Genomic DNA, 26,877 nt, shown 5'->3' with positions numbered 1-26,877 from the left:
TCAGATTCCTTTATAACAGAGTCTACAAATATTGTTTAATTTACTTTTCAGTAAAGCTGTCAGTTGTAATCTGCAGTTTAAAAAAACTAATAAAACAAATCCTCATTTCACAATTTAAACCTTATTGAGTCTAATTCACTTGCACTGCAAGTTTATTATTCTCCGGCAGCTTGATGTGCCTCCAATTGTAATTGTGTTGACCCTCCGATGCAGTAAATCTCCCCGGTGCTTATCAAACTGGGAGAGATAAGTCTACAATTTGGAGCTTCATTAAATATCTCATTTATATTAAACAGATGATGGCTTTGAACAGAAATAATAGTTTTTGCAGAGTCTGCGACCTCCCAGTCGCGGTTTCCCCGACTGTACAGCGGCGTTTCGCAACCCTCCACCCCCATGGCCCGGGCGTCGCGCCAGTGCCCGCGTGTCAGGAGTCATCAGTCCATGGGCTCACTTCAAAGCCTCTGCTGGGGAGTGTGGGGCATAGTGCTTCATAGCCCTTGAAGCAGATTCTTTAATCTCTTTCATAGCATACATTTCTTAGTCGTCTGGGGACTGTGGGTGAAGTGATTAATAATGGGCAGCTGTTTCAAAAAGAAAAACAAATAACAAACATGTTGCTTGTTATTGTAATTCCTGAAAGTATGAACTACTCCCCTTGTGCTCGTCTGGAGAGCAATACTTGGAATAAGCATTCCCAGTGGCTTCAAATAGTTTGCAACGTGCTCAGTGTCTTTCAGTATCTGGTCCCCACTTTATTTCGATACGTATGAAATAAATGCTGTGGCATCTGTGTAAGGACATTGTTTTTAGGATTTACTATATGCTTCAATATGAAGAGGCGTGTTGGTAAGAGCTAATGCTTTGATATCTGAGTTCATACTACTTTTCTACAAAATGTATCTATTTTTTAATAGTTGTTTACTTTTTAATAGAGCTGAATTCAGCTCATGATGTTCAGGTGAATTGGTTTAATGGTCTTGGCAAAGCACCTTGATAGCATTACTGAGAGACCAGCACTGTGCTGGAACCCAGGTGAACCAAGAGCTTTAAGGGCAGCAGGAAGGCTGGATGGTGTGAGGAGCACACCTCTCTGCAGGGAGCAACTGGACCCTGCTAAATTTGGCATCCACAGTGACCTGTGAGTGAACAGGTACTCATTCTCCTCATTCCTGGGGGGCTGTGCTGACAGCAGAGCTGCCTGTGGCTGATGGGGTGGGTAAATCCAGCTAGATGGTACCAAATTATTTTCTTCACCTCTCATGGGTGCTGCTTTCCCCGGAGCTCTGATTCTCTGGGGCTTGCCAAGGAGAACTTGACTTTTTCCTGTCTTTTTGAAAAATCTGAGAGGCAAGTGTAGGAAAACGAGGGATGACTATCTTCTGCAAGCAAAGGCTGGGCCAGGAAGACACTCAGGGCAGTCTGCTGAAGAAGAGTTGGTGTGGGGTGGGCAGGTGGCTGTATATGCCGTTTGCTCTCCTGTGCAGGTGGCCAAGCAGCCTGTCTCCATCACTTCTACCACATACTTCATCTGTCTTGTGATGCCCTGGAGACTCTGGCTGCAGCTGTGGTGGGCAGAGACCTGGCAGCTGCAGGAGTTTGAGGGCTGGAGTGGAGGTCACCCCAAATCTTGCCAGTTCTGGTTTTTGTGTCTGCCTGGATGCTGCAGCAATCGTTCAGGCTGAATGAAGCATGCAAGAACTCTTTACTCTGCAGTCAGGAAAGGCAGAGCAAAGAACTCAAATGAAAAATATAATTACGATGAAGTCTGACAACTTTTGTGTTTTTTTCTTTTGTTCCTAACTACAAAACTTTGGAGTATGATGATTGCATTTGAAAGCAAGTTGCACCACTGTGGCAGCAGCAGCCAATTCCAAATGAGAGTTCCTGTTCCGTGCTCCTGATAAGGGTCTTGTTGTGCTTAGCTGTCAGTGTGGGGAAGATGGCCCAGCTGTCTGCTGATGGTATTGAAAACAGCCCAACTGTCTGGTTAAGAAATTATCCAACAAAGAGACACCAAAATGGAATGGGGTTTTTTCACCAATTTTCTGCTGAAGGATTTGAAATTTGACAGGGCACCATGGGGGGTGCAGTGTAAAGGGGTTAGAAAGTTGGTCATTAGGCAGAGCTGTCATTGCAAATTATCTCTGTCCAGGATGAGAAGTTCTAGCTTATTTGGTGCTTAGACAGCTCTAGGCCTTAGGCAATTTGTTACAGTTCCCCCATGTGGTTAAGGGGACCCCAGGCGCTAATTTTCCCCTCTCTTTGCAGTTGGAATCACCTGGGAGCCCCTCTGGGCCAGAGCTGCCCATAGAGACTCTGCTGGATGACCGGGAGCGGAGGATTTCCCACTCCCTCTACGGCGGGATCGAGGGTCTCAGCGAGTCGCCCACAAAGAACGTGGCGTTGAGCAGGATAATGGGTGAGTCAAAGCAGCTCTGCTAAGCAGGGCATGTTTTTATTTCTCTCTGTGATTCACTGAAGGGTGATTAATGTGTTACATGGGAATTGGGGAACATGGAGGTTGCATTGACCAACTTAAAATGTGCCTTAAAATTGTTCCATGTAAGCCTTCTGGATAGTTAATGTGAGGAAGAAAGTAAAGTGGGATTCTGAATTGAATTTTGTATCCTGTGACAGGTCACATAATGAATAATAGTAGCATTTAACATGGTCTTTCAATGTCTGATTTGGGACAATTAATTATTGGTTGATCTAGCCTCCATGTTGCATCAAAGGCAGTGGCACATGCAAATTCATAATTTTTTTTAGCATTTCTTCTCCTCTGTTTCAGTCCTACTAAAATACAAAAATAAATAAGGCAATCTTGCATCCATTTATGCTTATTAGGGGACTTTTAAATTTATTTGAATTTTTGCTTTGCAGGACACCAGTTTAAAAGCCTCATAACTAATTTTAAGCATCCCTTGTGTAGATTCTGTGCCCTACCATCTGCATGGTCCCAGTGGATAATGAGGTTATTAGCAGTTGCTCTGCAGCAATTCAACTTCTGATGTACAGAGCTAGTTAATGAAGACTTGCCTTGCCACAGGAGTGGTTGGATTTACTGACTAGGATGGGATTAGTTTGAAAGGATTTTCAAGTTTAAACACAAAAAGCAGCTTGATGAAAATAACACCTGACAGAAGATGTGACAATTGCTCGCTTGAGTTGCAAGTTTTAAAGAGACAACATGGCTATTAAATATAGGATTTTTTTTTAGTGTATCACATACACAGAATGTATTAGAAGATGCTGCTATAAACTTGATATGAAGCAAGGCTTAACTTAGTTTTCAATTGCTTTAGATTAGTTTTCAGCCTTAGAAAATTAGTCTACCACTTAGGCTTTTTCAGTCAACAGTTTGTGTATATTTTTCACCCTGTTTTGGGTTGGTGGGGTTTTTTTTTCCCTGTTTTCTTTTTAAAATAATTTTTTATATTTTGGGGTTTGCATTTTCTTTGTGGTAGCAGATTAGGACTGTTGTTAAACTCTCTGAAAATCCACAAGTTTGCTCTTTAGGGTATTTCTTCCATTAAGTCTTTTGTCCTTTTTTGTGCATTTGGGCAGTAGTAATTAGAAACAAATCATATTCTTGTTCTATTGCATTTCATTTTGTGCAGTTTGGAAGAAAAAATGTGCACATGAAAATCAAGGCAGTGTGAAACCTTGTCACCCAAAGCCATATGCTCTTAAAGAGAACAATTGAGAAAAAAGTGTATTTCTTTGTCAACAAATTTAAGGAGTGATGAAATAATTTGAAGTCTTTAGCACTGCTCTCCCAAGGAAAGAACAAATTCTTGTGGTGTCAAGGCTTTAGATAAAACATTTGCAAAGCACTGCCTTCTGCTCTTTCCATTAGTGCTGCAGAGGATTTACACATAGAGCTCATGTAAGTGTTAACAAATTATCACTTAAACACCTTGTCCATTGATAGGAGAAGGAACCCTGAGAGAGTCTTGGTGCACATGTGCCAGCAATGCAGTTTACTCTGATATCAGAGGAGCACAAGACTTGCCATGGCAAACTGAACTAGTTGTTCATCAGTCTGGTATCATCCCTTTAGCAGTAGCCAGTAACTGATGTTTAAACTACTACAAAAAAACCATCTTTCCAAAGCTGTTGACAGGTAATGCTTTTAGATACCTTTGCCTTGTATACGTAGGCAGAAAAAAAATCCATCCTTCATTTTCTAAGTTTCTTATAACCTGAAGTTAATGTTTTGATTTTCTGTGAATCATCACTTTTTCTGAATTGTTTTCAGGGACCAGGAGCTATGTAGAAAATTGGTTGGTTGTGACCTAAATCCATTGAATCTTTAGTGGAAGCACTTTAGTGGAAAATCAAATTGTGCCCGAACCTCATAGTAAATGTGATCTAGTGGCATGTAACTAAAAACTGGTCTTTCCTGGATTGGACTGTTCCCATCTACAATCACAGCAGCTTCACAGACCTGTGATATTTAAACCCAGTTTTGAGGGAATGGTCAGTTTTCTAATAGACGATTTTTTCTGAATTAATCAGTATCACTAAATTAAAACTTTAGTGTTCATAACCTTTGGCATGCAAGTTTTCTTGCAGTGCCATACAACAGAGAGGTATTGCCTGTTGGGAGAGATAGGTACAGTTGTTTGTTTCAGAATAGCTAACGTTTTTAAAACAGTCATTCATTATGCAGTTGAATCCCTGTCCTTTTTGGCATGGATAATGAGAAAAAAAGCAGGATTTTTTTTATTTTCCTGAGAATGTTTATGTGGTGTTACATGACTCTTCCCCTCTTGAAAATTGGCCTAAAAGTGAGGATTAGTCCTAAGAACAATCTGGCTGAAGAACACTGGAGGTCTGTACCTTTCCACACTGGTCCTGCCCATGAAAACAAGCCCAAAGGAGGGCTTCATGCAATGCTGGTTCCCTTGAGTGCTCTCCCCATATCAGAGAGCCTCTATGGGCTCTCTGAATCATCTGATGTCTTTTGATTTATCCCTCAGTGGATTTAACTACGTAAACTTTCAGTACTCAGTACTTTTTAGTGAGGAGATGACTCTTTGTTTTCATGGTTGAAGGAGCAGGTCTTTCTGCTGCTTTTGCTCTTGGATGGATTTGAGTTTTTTTCCTTCCTAAGTTAGCCTATTCAAAAGTAGCAATGTCAAAGTCTGAAAAATGCCTGCTTGTTCTAGTAATTGCTTAAAGTTGGAACAAAGATTTTAAGAGTGTTTTGTTTCTTTTAAATACCATTAATGTAATTTCAGGAAAGGTATTTAAGACAATTTCCTTACTCTTTCATAACTGACAAGCAAGAACTGGCTGTCAGATCCTTGCTGTGAGAGTGGGAATAAAGTACCAATTTTAGATGTGATTTAAATTATGTAAAATAATGATTGCTTACTGCAATAAGGCTACATGAATCTTTTCATGTTTCTGATGATTCTCATTTTGATCTACTTTTCTAGGTGGTTATTGCTATTATAGATTTTCTTATGCTTTTTCATTTGATAATATTTCACTGAAAACTTCTGATGGAGAAAAGATACAACTTTCTGTATTCAGGGAATATTTTTGATTTGGAGGAGGTGGGATTTTTTATTTATACAAATTAAGTCATCTCTTTTAAGGATTAAATGGCTGTAATAACCCCTTATGTTTATTCTAATATTTCCAGTTGTGTGTTGTTAGCACATTCAGAATAACAGCTGTGTTACACTGGTTTGCTTGGCTCTATAATTAAAAATTCAAGTCTTCTTCTGACATACCATTCTTGAATATCATGCATTGTGCTCCTGAGTTTTGCAATACACAAATACATAGCTGCTGTCTGTATAAATTATTCTTATTCATCAAACAGTTTAGTACAAAGTCCTCTTTCATCTCTTTCTTCTAGTTGCTGATATTTTTTTTATGAATGTGATGGGTTTTGTTGCTAATGGTAACTAAACAGAAGTTATTTATCTGTGGGTACACAGAATAACAATCTCTTGTCCTGAATCTGCTTTTCATCCTGAAGGATCCCCCAGAACTTTGTAAAATTTGACGCTTCCTACACAACAGGAAATACTTTATTCTCTACATAAATAATTGCTATCTTAAGGATGGAATCAGGAGGAAGCACTACTGACAAAAATTTAGCTAGAGATGTAGAGTGTGTGTGTCAGTGAAATGAAAATAACCCTTTACAATCTGAATGTGGTTCCTGGGCCAGGAATCTCATCAGAATGTGGTGCTCTTCTGCAAGAGTTGACAGATCTGAGCACTTTCTTGAAATCCAAGGCCTGGATACAGTGGAGAAATTTTTGTTGTTAGTCATTCTCCAGGCATTCGTTGTACTATTGGTCTGAATCCCACAGTATCAACAGGCTCATGAGTCACTCATAAAGAAATACTGGGTTTTGAACATATGGTGAGAGTGTTCAACAGATTTTGTAGACCGTCCTTTAAAGAGAAAGCAATAGCAAAAGCACAAGGACCAAGCCAGAGAGAGTTCCATGACAATGCAGTGTCAATATGGGAGCCAAGTTATCCCAGCAAACATATTAACCGAACTTCAGGGAATTTCAAGATTTAAAAGGACCTGGAGCAGTTTAGTTCCTCATGAGTAAGCCTATTATTCTGTACTGTATATGCTTAGGGTTTTTTGGAGTGCTTTATGTTGGTGGTTTAATTCAGATCCAAACTATTTTCTGGTGTATTACAGGTATATAAAAGGTTTGAAGTCATGCTGCTTGGCATATTTTTCCTTGTAGGATGAAAATGCTCATAGACCTGGAGACCAGACATTTGGTACTGGAGCTCTGAGACTTCTTTTTCTGCACAGACAGATGGGAACCCTCATGTTGGAACCCAGGGTTCTGAGAATTTCAGCCTGTCAGTGCTGAGAGGCAGTGATCCTCAGAAGTACACTGTATTTGATCCAAAACCCTGGGAAAGGCTCCCTAAATTGTGTTATAACACTGAGGTTGTTGCTGTGTAATTAAAACTTGTATCACTGGGTGGAATATGTAGAGATGTAGAAAAATAGGTTTAGGGGATATAGGTAATAATAGGTTACAATATGGAGGAATTTGGATGTGGATCTTCTTCTTCTTCTGTTCTCTTTTCTCCTTCTTCTTCACAAATCTAGGATTTCTGCCATTGGGTTAAAAGTCCTGCACTGCAGGACATGAAAAGTTAGTAATTGGGTTGTAAGTAAAAACATTTCATATTGGTATTTCAAAATTGGTTAATTTAGACTTTAAAAAGCCTTGGAAGTTAGAACTCATGGCCATTTTCCACCTTGTCACCTAAGAGGCACATCCCGTGCAGCTGTATTATAGATAAGCTATAATAAACAGCTTAGTCCAAACAAGAATTCTCAGTCTTCTGCATTTTAATTCAAACTCTGAATAAAAGAACTCACAGAACAGCAAAAAGAGAAAACCAAAAAATGGGAAAATTAATACCCTCCTTACCCAATAGTTTGGTGTGGTCCTCAGGCTGTGCTTCTTTAGATTGGTAACTTGTCCAGGAAATTCGAGCATCATTGTCCTGAGATGAGAAACACTTAAAATGGAGAATATTTTACCTTGCTTAGTACAGTGTCCAAAATAATTTATGTTATTACAGATTACCTCACTGAAGTTGAATTAATATATGCAAAACTGGACTTGAAGTGTAGTCAGAGTCTAAATTTCACAGAGTCTAAATAGCACTTTTCTAGCCTGAGGGAAAATTATTTTCTTGAAGAGGTTTGTAGACAGGTCGAGCAATGCCTTAGATTTGTAGATCAGTCAAATATACTGAAGATGACTAGGTTTGAAGTTTCTTTGATGTTTCTTTGTAAGGTTTCTCACAACACTTGCTGACTTAATTCTCCAGGGGTATTTTCTGTCCACTTCAGCCGAGTTCTTGACAAAGGATGTATTGAGTCCAGCACTGAGGTTTGTCCAACCATCTGCTGGAGGTGAAGCCTTTCACCTGTTTTTAGCTTCGTCTGCAATGAAAAGCATAGGCACGTCAGATGGGTTTTCTCCTAAATTCCAAAGCAACTATTAAAATGTCAGTCTTCACCCTTGTCAGATATAAAGAAGGGTAGTGAAAAGTTAAAAGTGTTACTGAATTACTGTAGCCTCTCAAATGGGAAGTTCAATCTGCCGAATGCCATAAGGTTATACCTTTTCACAATCAATTCTTTGGAGACGTTATTAAGTACAGAGTTAACAGTCTTGTAGGCATTATGTTTGGAAAGAAGTACATTACCAGGCTAAACATTAACCTGTCCATCAAAGGAACTATTGCTGGGCAGAATCAGCTGTTATGCAAACTGCATACATTCATTTCAGTTTGACAGTGATGAGATGTTCACTCTGCAGTACCTTTTTCTTCCAGCCACTTTTTCAGCCTTCTTTAATGATCCCTTTTGAAGCCAGTTCTCCCCTCTTTGGAAAGATGTACAGTGTGTATTATCTGGTGCAGTGAGAATTTTATCTAGCTCTTTACACATAGGGGTTTGTTTGTTTGTTTTTTAATAATTGCATACAAAGGTAGTGATGGTGACTGAAACCTTTCCAGAAAAGAGGAAAAAATTATTTTCCCCTAATTCTTCACATTTTTTCCATATCTGTAGTGAAAGTAAAGTGTGGAAATAATTGATGTGTCCATGAAAGCAGTTTAAGTCATGTATCACAAAACTTCTATTTCCATTCCTCTGTCTGGCGCATCATAGTTTTAGAATAATTTGCAGTTCCTTGTCACATTAATGGCTGATTAAGCTAGTGTGTTTCTTCTCATGAGATGTGGCAATTTTACTAATTGTTTTAGTAAGACCATATCATCTTTTAACTTATACTCTCACAAATTTACTTGACGAAGTCTGCCACTGAACAGACTAATGTTGAATCTTTATTATGTCCGTATCATGTATGTGATGGTTCTGGTTTAAGTATTTTAACAGAAGTGTTAAAACGTATTTGAACTTGTTGATAATAGAATTCGGTATTTTTTTCCCCATATTTTGCATGTGTCCACTTTCCAGCATCACTTAAACAATTTCTCATTTCATGAGGGCCAGACTGATCAGGAAGAGTGATGGTCTCTGTTAGTCCTTGTGGAACTCATTCTTTGTTTCTACCAAATAATGTGATACAAGAGGAGATACTATCTTCTGGGAGAGGTGCTTTTCAGCAGTTCCTCAGCCAGGACTTTAGACTATGGGCACAGATAGAAAGATGGGAGGTTCCCTCTGAACATCAGGAAACACTTTTTCAGTGTGAAGGTGACCATGCACTGGCACAGAGTGCCCAGGGAGGTGGTGCAGAAGAAATACTCCAAAGCAATTTGGGGTCCTGGGCCTACATAGCTGTAGGTGTCTCTACTTGAGTGGAAAGGGTTGGACCAGAAGAGAGGTCCCTTCCAAACCTCAACCCTTCTGTGACCCTAAGGTCTCTCAGTAGGCCACAGAAACAACTGGTATGCATCACTTTTCAGACTCTGCACAGGAAGATGTGTACAAAGTGAGACATAGTTAATTTTATTATCTGCATTGTGTCACTCTTATCAGTAGCACTGCAGTTTAACATAACCTTTTATCAGCTGTGATTATATATTTTTCAAGGCACTCTTTGCACTCTGCCTGCCGTTACTTAGTTTGGGTTTTTTTCTCCCTTTTGTTCAGGTAAATATCAGCTGTCTCCAACAGTGAACATGCCCCAGGATGACACTGTCATTATTGAAGATGACAGGATGTCGGTCCTTCCTCCTCATCTCTCTGACCAGTCATCATCCAGTTCCCATGATGATGTTGGGTTTGGCACTGTTGATACTGGCGGATGGGCTAAAGCTGCAATTAATGAGTCAACAGACTGGTAAGAGCATGGTTTAGTGGAAGGGAAAAAGAGAGAGCTGTAGTTGCATCTTTTCCTTTAGTTAGTTTTTTGGCTACTGCTAATATTAATTCTTTTTTGTCACATTTGGATTTTACTATTTTCAGACTGGTAATTGTCCCTGTTTCAGGGAGGAAGTCTGTACAAATACTTCTGGTTGCAGTTTTGTGCATATTTGTGGAAATATTTAAGGTATATTTGTGGAAATATTACTTAGACAATATATAGATATGTTATTTTGATGATTTAATTTTAATTGCCAACTGACCTAGCTTTTGCAAAAAAAATTTTGCTAAATTTAAACACTTGAATTTATGAAAGATGAAAGACTGCTTGGAAATTGTAATCTATAAACCTCACTGTAAATATTTCAAAGTCTATAAAACAAAGATTTTATTTTTATATTCCATCGTACATCTAGGAGCATCTCAATACTTCTGTACACGTCCTTACTTTTCCGAATAATGTACAGATCTTTTAAATCTACTTAGAGGTCAAAGCAGCTCTTTGTTTTCCCTCAGTGTTAAGGCTTGTGCAAAAAGAACTAGTTAAGATTTTTTCATGTGTGTGAAGAAATACTGTTCATATTGTCAGATGATTTGCAAAGACAATGTACTGTAATAGCTCTCCATTTAAATATATGGAAAGTAACAGTTCCACATTTAAAACTATGGAAAGTAGCTTTATATGTTTAATCCATAGTAAAAATAATTTTTGTGAGTCTTAGGTTGACTCTCTGATCACTTTAACACATTTTAAGATAAGAGTCTTAATGAGAAATGCATTGAGCTCCATTATTGACTTGCTTAAGTTCCTGGCAAAGAAATACTGTTTATTGCTTAGTTAGTACAATTAATACAGATCTAAGATTTCATTTACAAGTCCTGTAATTATCTATAGTAATAGCAAAATAAAAGCCCACCTCTGTACGCTGCCACTTCTTGAAGCTAGATAATTACCACAAATGGTGTGAAGTACATGAATTTTCTTATTTTTCTTGTCTCTTGAGCCTGTTATGAATGTATCAGCAATATCTTAATAAAACAGCAATAGCACCTGCCAGCTGATATGCACCTGTCAGCTTCTTTGCTTTAAACTAGTTTATTCATCTTATATCCAGGAACTGAGTTCTGTATTTTAAGCACTGTTTTAATGATTGTATAAAAACGTAATTTTTTCATCCTCCTTTACTTTTTTTTTGATGTTACAGTTCTTCTTAGGGACAAGTCATACCTGTAATCTGGGCCTGTGAAAAGTCCATTTGTCTTCTGTAAAAGCTTTTAGAGATGAGAATCTGAGACATTTAAATAGAATAGTCCTCAGGCCTGCACATAATAGCTTATTTCTGAGGGAGTATTTTTAGCTGAATATGAGCAAAATCCTATAAAAGAAAGTAAAAGTCCATTTGAAATCTGCAGATGCTTTTACAGTGACTTCTGCAGTGTGTCTTGCTATTCATACACTTTGTAAATGAAGTAACAGTAACAAAAATAGGGATTAGATATTGTGGAACTGATCACACTCAAAAAACTTGTAAATGTTTGTGTGAGACACTGTAAAGGTCTTCAGATACAATGGCACTTAAAAGAGTTAGATCAGTGTCGTGCTTTACTATCTAATGTATTCTATTGGTAAAAAGAAGTAAATAGCAGTAGAATTAGATTGTTGCATTAATTTCCTGTTGCTAATGGATGAAGGAAGACTTGTAAAACGAAGGTGCGTTGTATGATTTTGCTGGAAGGCACAAAGGGTAAAACTAAGAATATAGATGAAGGGTTATCCAAACAAGAATGGCAGCTGTTCTGAATCACAGAAGAAAATGTAAGCTTTTTCAGCCTCACAATATCTCCCTAATCCTTGATGAAAATGTTATGAAAACAACGGGGCAATAAGACAGGATTAATAAATGGAATTTTAATAACATTGAGGGTCATAAGACGGTTACATTCTTTTAAGGATCAGCTGTCATTCCAGAAATCTTATTTGTTAAGTATTCTAGAATATAGTAAATTGCATTTGGCATTGCTTAATGACTTGCACTAAATTCACCTTCTGTCTTTTATTGATGTAGCTGAAAAATATTAAAATGAGGCATTTTTAGGGGCATTAGTTCCTCCTCTGTGATCATTAGCTTTTGCAGTTGTGGCTCTTCACAGGGACTTTTGAATACTCATAGACAATGTACATGCATTCAGACTCCTGTGATCCACTCCTCCCTTAATTACTAAAACATGCTTATGGGTCATTAATAATAGAAGTAAAACAGGACATGAAAATTGAGAACTCTACATAAGGCTCATATAAAGGTGCTAAGTAGCACCTTTAGTGTGTAGGATACTATGCAAACATGGAATAACAGTTCCCTTAATAGGAACTGTTCCCTTAATAGGAATGTGTGGAAGGGAGGTGTGACAAGGGCAGAGCAGGGATGCAGAAAGAAAGTCTTTGAAAGGGTGTCAGTGGAAACACTGGGTTCCAACCTTCCAAATTCCCTGTTGCTAATGCCATGTCCAGACCCGACTGCTCTCTCTGGGACCTGTGGTGTCCTTTTCAAGTTATATTTGATATTGGAGTTTTAGTCTGCTCTTAAGACTTCAAGTTCAATATATAAGTGTGTGCTATGTTTACATGGAAATGATATTCTGCTCTACTAAAAGTTTTATGTAGGTAGATCAAAGCAAGCTCATATGAAAAAAGAAGCATACAGCCAAAACAAATAATTTTATAAGTTCACCTTTTTTGAAGAAAGTGTCACAGGATACATTTTGTTCGGCAAGATGAAGCCAATCATTTTAACAAACATGAGCCTGTGCTAACAGATGTTGCTGGAAAAAAAATTCTCACTTAGTAAAACTACATTTTTCTGGCCTTCAGAGACAGGGCTGACTAGCAGGGAGCCAAAAACTTCTGTGTGGCCTTGGGAAAGTCAGTTATGATCTGATTATGAAAGGTGTTGAAACCCTGTAAGTTCAGTTTGAGTCACTTTGGAGGACGTTTTCAGATTTAGGTGGTTCTTATTCATCTACTGCAGTGTTGCACTGCTATAAATGCTAGAAGTGTATATTGGCCTTGTATGTTTTATCTTTCTATCATGTGGACATAATTTTTTCACTGTTTTGTGGGAGCGAATGTTAGGACTAAACAGTTATTTTTGAGTTTGGTCTCTGATTCATCAGAGCTTTTAAGCATATGCTTCAGAACATTGCTAAATTGCACAGGCATCTCTGAAATAGTTGCAGTAATTAAATGTAAAACATTTTGAGCCTGAGCCAGAAATATTAAAGTCAAAAGGCACTTGACATTGGCTTTATTCACATAAGCTCTGATCCTGCTCACACTGAAGTATTATATGCTTGTCACAAGCACATATCTTATTATTTGTAAATCTGCCATTACTAGACTGAATTTCTTCTTGGCTGCCTGGTAATGAGGATAGTGATTTTCGTCCTTTATAGTACTTCATACCTTTGGACACTTTGCCTTACCTCTTTTCACTGTTTTACCTAATACCCAGGTGTTTCGTGATCAAAGGTACTCCTGTAAATTATAGTACATGGCATACATAAACACATGAATGTTACAGAATTTAAAAATATAAGTTGTTTGTTGCAGAAATTCGCTATTTGCCTTTTTCTCACTGGGAATTCGCTATTTGCCTTTTTCTCACCCCTTACAGTAAAAATAATTCTTTTGAAACATGGTACTAAACAGTAAGATGTATGAACACAGTATTTTGAATGGCATTTAGAGATCTATTTAGAGATCTCAGTGATGAAGTATTTAGCTTTTTTTATCTTGAAGTACAGCAACAATTAGAGGGGATTTTGAGGGATAGTTTTCCTATAGGATAGATAACAATGGTGGAAAACACTGATTTTTTCAGTACTTTTTGCTTTTGATTTCTTTTTGTGCCAGCTGAACTAGAGATCTACATACTATCCCCTTTTCTAGGAGCTGGAAGATCTTTTTGTGAATTTCCTTTCATACTGTTTATTAGCAGTAAGCAATCTTGCCTTTTTTTAAAAAAGATTTTAGCTTGCACCAAATTTTGCCTGCATTCTTGCACTCATGATTCTGCCAGTGTTTGAGCATCATTAATAAATTATCTTCAGCATGTTTCTGAGGCAGCTCACTAAAAACCTGACTCACTCAGCTGGGGTCACTTTGGAAAACTAAAGTGAAGAAACAAAAACCCAGTACAGTTCCCCCCATTTCTGAATCAGTGGTGAATCCATTGTGGCAAATACTTGTTCTGTGGGGAAGCAATGAGTAAAAATATGGTTGTTTGTCATAGCCAGGTTAAAAGCAAGAGAAGCTGTGAAAAATCTACAAGAAATTTCACATATGGAGAGAAATTTTAATGCAAAGTTTTTAAATGAAGAAGTTTGAAAGTCTGTGGGCTTCAGGCAAGGACAGTTTCTACTTATGCTTTACTAAAAATATTTTCTGATAGAAAAAAACAGATAACTTTTTATCAATAGAATAAATTTGTTTCTCAGGAAGAAAAAAGAACTGTTTTATTCTCCCTCAAATTATTCCTGTGTTGGATTTTATGTTCTGATAGAATATGTATAGTGCACCACATATGTATATCTTTCATTAAAGCTATAAGTGAAATTCTTGATACCTTTTAACTAGAATTGGTTAATGCAGTAAAACAAATCCATTGTGTGTGTAACTGAATACTTGCAGTGGTGTATTTAAAACTGTGCACTTTATCGTTGGTAGAAGTCACGTGCTAAATAAATGATTTTCTCTGAAGAGTGAAAGGTTGCGTGATCTTGATAAATGTTCGCATGATTTTTTTCCCTTCCTACAGCACTCTTAGTCCAGATGTTGATCCAGTGCTTGCCTTCCAGCGAGAGGGTTTTGGACGCCAGAGCATGTCAGAAAAGCGTACAAAGCAATTTTCAGATGCCAGTCAGTTGGAGTTTGTTAAAACACGAAAATCCAAAAGCATGGATCTAGGTAGTGAGTGATGTTTTTTCAATTGTTTTTTATTTGAACCTGATTTTCATGTTGTAAGTATATAGATTTTGTAATTCCAAACACATTGTGTATATGCAGTACTACTGCACATAATGTCTACTTGTGGGTAGTAAAGTACTAACTTGAATGGCCAAGTGGCCTGGATGTTGTTTGTTATTTGTAAATGTCCATACATTCAAATATCATAGCCCTCTGAATATATGGTTTTACCTAAATATAGTAAACAGTATTTATTAAAATGGAGGTGAAAAATGCCAATCCATATAGAAGAACTGTGTAAAACTGTACCACGCTGTGGTTCTGGGTAGCCGGGTTTATTTTCAGTCCATGATTATAATGCAGTTAGCCTTAAAGGTCTTCGTAGTCTCTCATTTTGTAGATGAATTCAGAATTAGAAAATGGGACTAGTCTGACATCTGTTTGAGACCCAAGTTTTAATATTTATATCAGAAGCCGTATAAAGTAGCAGCGGCTAAGACAGGCAATCAACTATGATCATTCTAACTCATAAACCAATTGAGACTAAGTAATTGCTAACAAGCCTGTCAATTTTTCTGCCATTGAATTTAGATACTGAAGTGCACTCTAGTAACCTCAAACAGTGAGTTTTGATGGTTTAAACACACAGAATTCCCTACTCAGAATAATAAAATATAGTGCAATTCAATTCCCTCCTTTACAATAGTTGTGAATGTCTTGCCTACAATCCCTAATTCACAAACTTCCTCAGGGTACAGTCAGGTTGGAGGTATTGACTTGCCTTGACTAGTTGCCGTGTGCTAACGTGTCAATAACATATTGTACCTGCCTGTGATGTGAACATGACTGACACTGCATGAAGGTTACTAGTTTGCTGCCATTTCTACCCAGAATGTTTGCTTATTCTTGCAGTTTATTTGCATGAAGTAGGACATTTCTAAGGTCCCCTAACTTGAAAAGAAAATACGCAAACCAGAAGGAATGTTGAGTGCATGTGGGGCATGGGCACTAACTGGGCTAACCGTTATGCATTTACCTTTTAACAGTAGCTGACGAGACTAAGCTCAGTACAATGGATGACCAGAAAACAGGTAAGAATTGACAGTAAGGCTGTTGCTATAGAAACCTTGGTCAAAGCAGCTTACCACAATTACAGAACTGCCAGTCAAATTGCATGAAAACATGAATATTCCAGTACTTGCATGGCTGCTTTCTATTGTGAATAATCAAGTTACACAGAAAAATAAAATCTTCTATAGAGTTAGGTATCTGGGGTGGTATATTCAGCCAGGTCATGCATGTGATTGTAGGCACACACCTGTTTCTACACTTTAAACTCATAAATATTCAGAGTTGTTTGGGGTTTTTTGTCCTTTCAAAAAAAATCTTGGAAAATCTCCTCCTAGCTTCAAACTGTAGTGCACAGAGAGGTGATTTAGAAGAGTCGAGTGTTTGGCTATTACAGTGCTAACATGGTGCTTGAAAATAATTATTTTAATTAGAAAACCGCTGCCTTTGCCTTAGGTGGTCATCAGATACATGTTGCGCATTGAGTTGAAGATTATTTGTGCAAGTTGATTTGCCTTTGGAGCTGAAACGTGAGCATTGTAACAGAACAAAAGAATATGTAAATAGAATCTTTTCCACATACCATTCATTGTAATGTTTCACAAAATGATAATGAGAAATAGCTTTCAAGGCATATTTTTTTATTAGTAATTAAAATAATGCACCGACTGCAATTATGAACCTTTATGATTTATTAATAAAAGTTAGCTTTTGACCTATGGAATGCTATTTTAATTAGGCTAGATCCAGAGGACACCATAACATTACTTAGCTCTAATTAGGAACAATTCACCTTTTTAACCTGAAAATATTATTTATTTTAGCATGATTTGAGGAGTAGTGCATTCCATACAGAATTTACATTTACTGATTCACTACTGCATCTCTTTTTAACTGGACTTTATAGTATGAGTAGGAATACTGAAAAGCTGTAAGTAATCAAGTGATAAAATTATAATTTTTATTTGAACAGATAAGTCTTCTAGATTTTAAAATGTTGCAGTATATGGCTACAGACTTGCAGCTTTGCAAATTAAGACTGAGTAAACAAAATCAAAATGTATGAATGTTTTGAAGGATTAAAGCCATCGGAGTGTGAATGTATGAATGTATGAATTGTGTTAATGGTTGTGGTAATAATTGGTGCTTAGGAACTGCCTTCACTCCTGAGCATTATTCACATAAAAACAAGTTAAAGACCAAACTCAAAATGATTGTAAATTACTTTTCATTTTCTTATTAACCTGCCTAGTTGAATGAGATGTGATTAGAATGGTTTAAAACCTTTGTGTTCTAAGGTTTAGGTTTTAAAAGTGCTTAGGTTTTAAAAGTGCGTAGTGGTTTTGGTGGTATCAGTAGAGGGTGGTATGAATTGAGTACAGTTTTTCTCTATGTGTAACACCTGGATTAAATTCCAAAAAAAGAGACAAATTGGACAACTTGGGTGAAAGAGCATGACCATCCCATCTGGACTAGGCAGTTACATATTTTGTGCACAGCAAATGTGCTGGAAAATTTTTTCAATGGCTGGAAAAAAGGAAAACACTTTTTGCTGTACTTTTATTTTATTTACCTTGCATGCTTTTAACCAGGTTTTGTATATAAGCACTGGATATCTCCCATTACTGAAGATGGATGTGACTGTTAAACAAACCACTTACTGTAGTTTGGCTTAAAAATTGTCTGGTTCTAAGAAAAAAAAAAGCTTCAAATGTGTGGTGAACTATGCTTTAATGAACTCTAGAAGCCAGAAAACTTCAACATATATTTACTTTAGAAAAGATAAAAACAAACTCTGTTACTGTCACAGTTGGATTTAATAGTATTGGCTGAAAAGGAGAGCACAGAACTCTCCAGACCTAGTTACAGTAATGGTTTTTAAATTATTTTTCTTTCTATAGTTCACTTGAAGTACCTAATCCTTACAGTGTTTACAGTTCATCCTAGAGGTTAGAAGTATATTCAGTAGCAATTGAGCATGGCTCATTTATAGAGTCTCAGGCATACTATAGCTCTAGGTGGTTATTTTTCCATGTGCATGTCATGAAAATGAAAAAGAAAAAAATCAAATAACCTTTATTTAAATTATTTATTGATTTATTTTTACACAATGCTCTTTAATTAAACTTTTATTAAATGGAATGAAAATGAAACTGGTTTTGATGCACTTTCTTGCTTTATTCCTCCCCTGCCTTACCCAGATGATGTGTTAATCTCTTAGTGTCTGAACTGAACTAGAAATGGAAAAATGTATCAAATGTAATGGAGCAGATGTTACTAAGTAAATAGACTCACTGATAATGTCCTTCAAGAAAGTGTTTAAAAAGTAGACTTTATGCCTTTGCAGAACTGGCTTAATGAAATCCAGAGAAGTTTTTGGCATCAGTTGCAGGTAGCATTTGACTTGACAGCTCATAAAATAATGTTTCAGAAAGAAAAAAAAATTGTCATTTTAAATGATTTAAAAGAATGTGCTTATGAAAAACTTGCTTTATAAACTAAGATTAGTCACTGGATGAAGCATCATAGATCCTTTGACACCATGTGCTTTTGCCTTTGCAAATTGCCCAAGTGGATTTTTGTCACTGTATAAATAATTCACATAGAGTGAGGTAAGTGGAGGCACAATGAGTTGTTAAACAGTGTCAGCACAAGGGAGGAACAAAGGACATGGGATAGGGAGCAGCACACAGGCTTCAAGTGATGTCCATGTATTCAATGTCTCGTTGGATCCTCTGTGCTGCGAGGTTATGTGTCTGTGCGTGGGAGAGCCGCTGCGTGCTGCCCACGCGCTCATGCACGAGCAGGAGGTGGCTGCATGGCTGGGTGGGCAAGGCTTGGCCCTTGTCCCCGAGGGCTGGCCAGCTGGGCACACAGGGAGTGGAGGTGCATGTGTGGTGGGCAGGGGCTGTGCTTGGCTTGTCACAAAGCCCTTGGGAGATGGATGGCGTGCTGAGCATGTGAGGAGGATGGTGGCGGTCACGGCAGGAGGACTGCTGGGGTACAGAGGGATGAATCTACCTCAAAGGATATTTGTTAAGAAAATCATTGGAAAGGGAGATTTTGATAAACTTCAAATTTTAAAAATGATAGAAGAATCCCTTTCATCCTTAGTCATATAAATATGCTTTAGGTAGATGTGTCTTTTCCTCTCCTTTTTTTTTCTACTTTAAATTCTGGTGTCAAAATAGAAGTAGAACTCATTCTGAGGAGATAACGCTTCTGATGATTACCACCAGTGCTGTAAAGGCTGGAAGAAAATGCTGACATTTTTGTATTTAGAAAACAGCGTTTTGATGTGACTCATAAATTTTAAACAGAATCCATTTTAAAGAAAGTTTGCTGTTTTTTACCAGGCTATAAGTAAACAACTCACTTTCTGGCTGGTGAATTCTATTAATAAATTCTTAACACACTCAGTTTACAGGGACACCTAACTGTATATTTTGAGAATAGTAGACTTGCTATGAAGTAGCCATAGAAGATAGTGAAGGTATTAAAATATGCATAGCTTTATGATCACACTGCTTAAATTGCTTGTGAAAGGAGATTGCCCCATTTCAGATTCTGCAACCTGTTCACATTTGTGTTCATGGCCACCCAAGTTCAATAAATATTCTTATCATTTCTGTAATCCATTATTAGTTTTACAATACTCAACATTAGGTCATATCCCAGATGGGATATCCTTTGGGAAAACACAACTTACATAAATACAGTTCTCACAAAGGTCTGTATTGGGTGTCAGGAAATGGAACTTTTTTTAATGTTCTTTATGAACACAAATGGGCACATAAATGCCGTCTTTATAATTACTGTTTACAGAAAGAGCCATTCATTACAAAATTATGAAAAGATATATGAGCATTTCATTTGGAAGGTTGCAAAGCAGAATGTGGAATAAGGAAGTTTACAGTAAGTTGCCATGTAAGAGGACACCCGTTCCTTTTGTATATGAAATTGGAGCTGTCAAACAGCTGGTTTATATATGATTGTCCCATTTCCTCTTTTTTTCCTCCAAAATGTTGCATTCATTTTTTTTCTGTTTCATAGACAATTAAAAAAAAAATACAATCTTGAAAAGTAAAAAGCAAAATGAAGTCTTATTTCTTTTGTACTGCAGGCATTAGTGGAGGAATAGCAGATTTTAACATGGACTAGAAAGTGGACAGTTTTAAAGGGCACTGTCTTCATTGGAGTGATTTTACTTGGCAGAGAGAATGTCATGTAAAACCTTCGCTTTAGACTTCGGCCCATGTTCAGAAGTTTGGTGATTCCAGACTGCAGCTTGTTTGCACAGCTGGGAAGCCACCAACCCTCCCTGGTCCCAGCTGGCCCTGTGCTCTGCCCCCACCATGCTCATGAGCCTCAGCCCTCCAACAAGTACACGCTGTATGTGAGAGGGTGGCTTCTTCTAGGAGGAGGGAGTTCACGAAGATAAAATTTCTCATTTGTAGAGGTGCATTAATTTCTGACCAAGGGTCCAAGCAACAGGACTGTGGACTGCTGGGGGAACCAAACTGTAGGAGTTGTGTAGATTTTTGGTTTGTTTCTGTTCACAAATTAGTCTTATCAGTAGGGCAGCTGAAGGGGAATGCTTTGATAGCTGCTGTTTGAATTTATTTGATCTGAAGGATTTCAGTTTAATGTAATTGCTCAGACTTTCAATAGCTGAATAGAAAGTGAAAGCATTCACTGCATTGCTCCATCTCATACCAAGGTAACAAATGACATGGAGAAAACTTGCCATGCTGCTATTCAGCATCTCTTCTGTGGGACACACAACGCCCTTTCCTCCCCAACTCATACTAAATAGTTTTAGTAGTGCAGTAGTAGCAGATTTCCCCAATTTAAGGTAACTTTACATACCTCACATAAAGAGCAGTGACAGATGCTGTCTCTCCTCTCTAACCTAATATCTACCAGAATAGGGATTATCTTCAGAACTTCATATTATTCTGAGATAAACACTTAAAAGAGGTAATTTTCCTTTATTACACCTTTATTCACACCTGTGCTTACTAATGCACTGTTCATAGGTTTGGTATTCCTGGGGATTCAGGCCTTGGCTCTAGCTCTCAGTGGTAGCTGGCTGTGAAATTTATTTGTCGGATAAGGATACTGATGTAAAGTGGGTAACGGCCCACCACCTGGGACTGCTGTGGTGCCACAAAAATTCTGTTTTGTGTTCGCTTTGGGTAGAGAAAAAGTGAGAATTTCATATTATAGGTGAGGGCTCTAGTCTCATAATTTCAGGAAATGTAGCCGTGATGATATTGTCCCACCTCATCTTCCTTTCCAGTCCCATGGAAAATCTAGCTAAGACTGTACTTGCACTTTTGAATAAGATCACTTCAAATAAATGTAGTGATTTTTTTTCCCCCTGAAAGATTCTTCCCAGTTTTAACTTTAGTATGAGACCTAATTGTGCAATTGTGAGGTGACTTGCAATGTGAATGTGTATCTAAGATCAAAGGCTCTACATTTAGTCCACAAACCTGTGAAGGAAAGTCCAGTTGGAGAAAGGCTTTTGCGAAACACTGCCTGGGGCTTCCTTGGCACACCTCTGGACATGCTGCAGTGACAAGAGCTGCCCTCAGCCCCAGCTGTAGTAGTGCCCAAACAGTCACTCCTCATGACTGCCAGGAGTGTGTTTATTTTCCAACTGGGTAACTGGTATTGCCCATTTTATTGGGTCCTTTGCACGGATTATTGTTAAGCAATTTCACAAAATCTGAGCAAGTCAGCTGATACTTCTCAGAAGCATTTAATTATGAAATTGTTAGCAATTTGATGCAAGTCTTTAAAACTCAAACAAACAGCATGTTCCTTGAAGCCAGCGGTCAGACTACTTTGCAAGACTGTTACTCTAAACACAGTAGGACTCATGCCTGTAATCTGCTCTCTGTTCATCGTTGCTAGTACAGACGAAATTTTCTGCTCAAACCAATAATAGTTAATAGTTTTGTTAGATGCCATTAGATGTGGATCTGTGCTGGTTTTATGAGCTAAGTTTTTAAAGCCCCATGATTTCTTTATCATTTAAATAGTGTAAAATAATAGTAATGGATGTTGGTCTCTCTTCACTGATTTGAAAAGCCAGACATTGCTAACATTGTCGGTTTCGTTGACTGTGACTTGACATACTCATTTGCTTCTGAGACCAACAAATCTGTGGAGAATTCCCTACAGATTATTGAGAGATGATGTGAATAATGTTAAGTGTGTCCCCAAAGACTTTCAGGATGGATATGCATAATCAAGCATGCTGTTCTCAATACTAATTCTAATTACTTTTTTCCCCCCCTTAAATCACTAAGGTTCCCCAACCAGAGATGTGGGGCCTTCATTAGGTCTGAAGAAATCCAGCTCGTTGGAAAGCCTGCAGACAGCCGTTGCTGAGGTGACTCTGAATGGTGACATTCCTTTCCACCGCCCGCGCCCACGAATTATCCGAGGACGAGGCTGCAACGAAAGCTTCAGAGCTGCCATAGACAAATCATATGATAAACCTGTAGCAGATGATGATGATGAAGGCATGGAAACTTGTAAGTAAACTATTGTTTTACATAATGAATGTTAATAGCATAGGTTAATTCTATTAGAAAGTGATTAAAGTAGTAGAACGTAATTTTAGAATTTTAAAAGAATAGAACTAACTTATTCAATATTTTTTAGGCTTTTTCACTTCATTTGCTTTAACAGATTGCCACACTCTGCAGCTTTTTTCCTTTCTAAAATAAGAGAATAAGATTATTGGGAATGTGTTTACTTAAATTACTGTGAAAATTTTCTGTAAGATGGCTAATTAATGTACTAATGTAAACTAGAGAAAAAAATTTAGGCAGAAAGACAAACCCACTAAATTTATGTTACAAAAATATATGCATCTAACTTTGAAAAAATACATTTGTAATGTTGGGGGGACAAAAAGAAATCACTATCCTTTAATTAGAGTGAGTGAGGCTGGCAGATCTAATAAAATGTAAAGTTAATGATCAGCTATTACCCACCCTAATGGGCATTCATTTACATTTTCAGTTCTTTAACCCGAAGTATGACCCAACATGTGGAGAATGTCATTAACATAAAAGAATCACTTCAAAGCTAACCTTATCATTATTGAACTATGTAAGAATGGGCTGGTAAAATGACAACTCATATTGAATGAAAATAGTATGAATGGTAAATTACCTCAATCAGGGGTTGTATTAAAATCATTGAATTTTTAACCTTCATGTTGTACTACTTTCAACTTGTCACACACCAGCAGAATTTTTTTTTAATCAACCTGCAGCTAGTTAGAAGTTTATGAATGAAGATGATGGGAAGGTTGAAGTAGTAAAGTATTTAGCCTGAATGCATAATGAAGGCTTGAAAAGGAATTTTTCACTCTCTTCTCTTCTTAAAGTTTTTTAGTTTCAGAAATTCTGTTTCATAAGCATCATTCCCTAATACTCTTTTATAAGTTACTTCTGTAGTCACTCTTTTATTTTTTTTTTAAAAACTCCTGTCTTTTTTTTTTTTTTTTTAAATTACCTGCCTCTTTCTAAAAGTGTTCTGAGGCTGAAAGGGAGGTCATTTTGCCATTCACTTTTCTGCTTTGTTTTTCCAGCATCTAACAATTTCACACAGCAGTGAGGCTAAATTCTGGTGTGGTGCTGCTGTCTGTCAATCTATTTCTGGCCAGTAGAAAAATAGGTATGAGAATATGTGTAATGATCCTGCTCATTCTTACCAACTGCAGGCCTGTGGTCTTTTTGGGACATAAGACCATGGTTTTATAGAAGGCCTTGTTTGGTGTGAGCCCACTGATAGTAATAGCCTGTTTTGAGACTTCAGATATCCAAGGTTTATCCAGAAGTTACAGATGGTTTAACTTCAATTGATCAAAAATATAGCAAAACTGTTGTCATGAAGCACTTCCAAGGTGAGTATAGGTTTATGAGATTCTGATAAGGGGTTTTGAGCTTGTTGATGCAATGCATAGAGAGTAGCAAGGAAGTATTTGGAGCCCTTCGGAATCCTTCATGTTGGAGCAGTGGTGTTGTGGCTTAACCCCTGCAGCAGCCAAGCCCCAGGCAGCCACTTGCTCACTCCCCCGCCAGTGGGACTGGGGAAAGAATTGGAAGGGTAAAATTTTGCTGGAAAACTCATGGATTGAGATATAGGCAGCTTCATAGGGAAAGCAAGAGGCATACACACAAGCAAAGCAAAACAAAGAATTAATTCACTGCTACCCATGGGTGGGCAGGTGTTCAGCCATCCCCAGGAGAACTGGGCCCATCATGTGTAACTGTTACTTGGGAAGACAAACACCATCACTCCAAATGTCCCCCACTTCCTCCTTCCACCCCCAACTTAATATATTGAGCATGATGCCTGTGGTCTGGAATATCCCTTTGATCAGTTGGGATTACCTGTCCTGGCTGTGTCTCCTCCCAACCTTCCATACATCCTCAACTTCCTCACCACTGTGGCTGGTACAAAAAAAGGCAGAAAATCCCTTGTCTGTGTGTAAGCCTTGCTCAGCAATAACAAAAACCATTTCTATGTTGTCAACCCAGTGTTCAGCACAAATCCAAAACACAGCCCCATGCCAGCCACTGTGAAGAAAAATAACCCTACGCCAGCCAAAACCAGCACAAGCAGGAACCAGACAAAGCCTTCTGGCTGAAATCAGAATGTCATGGGGTGAGTCTTTGACCTCATCTCTGTTTGGATGAAGTTGTCTTGCACCAGTAAACCAAGATCCATCTCATGCCATGAGAGAACAAGAGCAAAGCTATTGTCAGATCCCACATGGTAAAGAAGGGCTGAACAAAGTGTGACCAAGCTATACGTGTAGAACTATGCATTCTGTTGAGTTGTGTTCTAATAGCTTCCACACATAGTGATGAAACATCTAACAAGTATTCCAGAAATTTGAAGTGCCAGGTTCACAGAAGCAGATGAGTAGCAAAGCAAATATAAGTTGATTGGACAGAATTCAGTCCTTGAGGACTTTTGCTTCTCATGGTGACTGTGGGAGCTTAAGAGCTGTCCCAGCCCTATGTTGCCTGTCTTGCTGAAAACCTGTCTGAATCTACATTAAAACTCAAAGCACTGCAGTCTGCTCCACTTTGTGTAAATTCTATATGGCCTTAGGTTCCAGAGAACTTACCAAATGGTGTCTTCAGCTGGACAAAGTTTGGGCACATACGAATATGTAGGAGTTTAACAATCTGGTCCTAACGTAACTAATGCCTCACTGCTGCCATAACGACATTGCCTAAGGTTTTAAAAATTGTATTTAATTATTCCATAATTGTTTGAAATTAGAATGTGGCTTTCTCTCATTATAAAACCCAGGCAAACATGCTGGTGGTCAGTTTGCTGATGCCCTTGAGGTTGGATCCATTTGTCTTCCTTGAAATTTTTTGCCTTTCTCCAAGTTTTTCAGTGCTAGAAGTGTTTGTCTTCCAGACAAATAATAGCACTGCAAAATATTGTATAGAGGAATTCCTAACATGTCATCATTCCATATACAAAAGCCATAAAAAATATAGGTAGCATATGTGATAAAGGGGCTGACTCTTCTAAATGTCCTTGGAACAACGTGCTATTAAATTACTAAATGTTGGATTAAACTCAGATGGCACTGACTGGTTCTGAGGTAACATTTTAAGTATTTGAGAAGATGTGTGTGAGTTTTAATGGCTGTAAAGAAGGAACATTTGTGGAAAGAGGTGTGGGTGTTCAGCTTTTACAGATAATTTTTCCTGGTTTATTTTTTCTTTTTATTTCTTTTTTTTTTCTTTTTTCTTTTTTTGTTTTTTTTTGTTTTTTTTGTTTGTTTGTTTTGTGTTTTTGTTTTTGTTTTTTCATTAATGCTCGAAATAGCTGACTAGAAGCAAAATGTTTATCTTTAGTGTCATGAAGAAGAACAAGGCATTTTGATTGGGAGAGATCGACAAAGCTTTCTAATCTTTTGCTGAATCTTAATTGCTGGAATCTAGGACTGTATTAAATATCACAATAAGAGGCCTAGAAGCTTAGTGGCAAAATAGTTTCACATTAAGTAGCTTTGATTCCTCATGTGCATCTTTTCCATTTTATAGGCTAATTAGGAGAATAGCTTCATAATACCTGTTTGTGTAGTTCTCCGTAGCACAGTGTGGTTCATGAAATGACACTAGTGTTCAGTTTAATTGATGTTTAAAGTATACTCCAATTTAATTTTTTGGCTTCAACATCCTGAATGGGGAGGCAGGAGGTTGCAGGAAAAAAAGGAAATAACAGCACCAAAACAAATACATCCTGTGTTTCGCAGTAACCTAATGTCATTACTGCAACATAACAAAAATTAGAAGTTTCATTTGTAGCCTGGGTTGGAATTTTAATTGAGCAGCATTTGCATTTGTTCTAAACACTAGTAATTATGTGTATGTTAATTGCAGGATGACTGTGCTGCATAAAAGTGAAACAAGCTTCTTCATGTTGGGTGCTTTTAAGAAAACTGGAAATCTATTGAGTCCAGTAGAGAGTTCAGTGTTGACTGCAGGAGAACAGGCATCCCAGTTCACAGGCCTCAGTCTAAGCTACTGAGTTAATTGCAAGCAAACTGCGTACGATAGACAATATTAATTGCAGCACAAATGAAGAAAGGAGACAACGTTCTTCATAGAATGTGCAAAATAAGTAATAAGTGAAAGCTTTGTGTCCTGGTTCTGGACTTTTGCAGTAGCCAGGAGGCGGCATGGCCAGGACCCAGAGGCTATTCCATACCGCTTCACATCATTTTCCAGGGGTCCCTGCCAGGTCCTGTAGGGTGGTGGAGGTAGCGGTTGGGTGTTGTTGGGGGTGAGAACTTGCGTGCCAATCATTCTTTCCTTGTGTGCTCTTTTATTAGTAGTGTTGCTGTTACTGTTGGTTGTTGCAGTGAGCCATGATCAGCCAAATCAAGTGGACCAAAAGGTCCATTGGTTTGATGCTTTCACAGCCCAAAGGC

The 26,877-nt window shown here is 37.8% G+C and overlaps 1 protein-coding gene across 25 annotated transcripts in view; it reads left to right on the top strand.

Moving 5' to 3' along the window:
- Positions 1-26,877, top strand: part of PARD3 (par-3 family cell polarity regulator) — a 451,418-nt gene that overhangs the window by 281,300 nt on the left and 143,241 nt on the right. For 15 of the 25 annotated variants that reach the window (XM_017741464.1, XM_017741462.1, XM_017741451.1 and 12 more), the window contains 5 exons: positions 2,272-2,422; positions 9,644-9,833; positions 14,671-14,822; positions 15,866-15,910; positions 22,208-22,435. In XM_017741464.1, the coding sequence (XP_017596953.1) occupies positions 2,272-2,422; positions 9,644-9,833; positions 14,671-14,822; positions 15,866-15,910; positions 22,208-22,435 (766 nt within the window). The remainder of the gene's footprint in view (positions 1-2,271; positions 2,423-9,643; positions 9,834-14,670; positions 14,823-15,865; positions 15,911-22,207; positions 22,436-26,877) is intronic. The other 10 variants (XM_017741463.1, XM_017741452.1, XM_008639280.2 and 7 more) reach the window with 3 other exon arrangements.

This window comes from Corvus brachyrhynchos, unplaced genomic scaffold, assembly GCF_000691975.1.
Source record: "Corvus brachyrhynchos isolate BGI_N302 unplaced genomic scaffold, ASM69197v1 scaffold167, whole genome shotgun sequence".
NCBI lineage: Eukaryota > Metazoa > Chordata > Aves > Passeriformes > Corvidae > Corvus > Corvus brachyrhynchos.
This window is presented reverse-complemented; position numbering and strand designations above follow the sequence as displayed.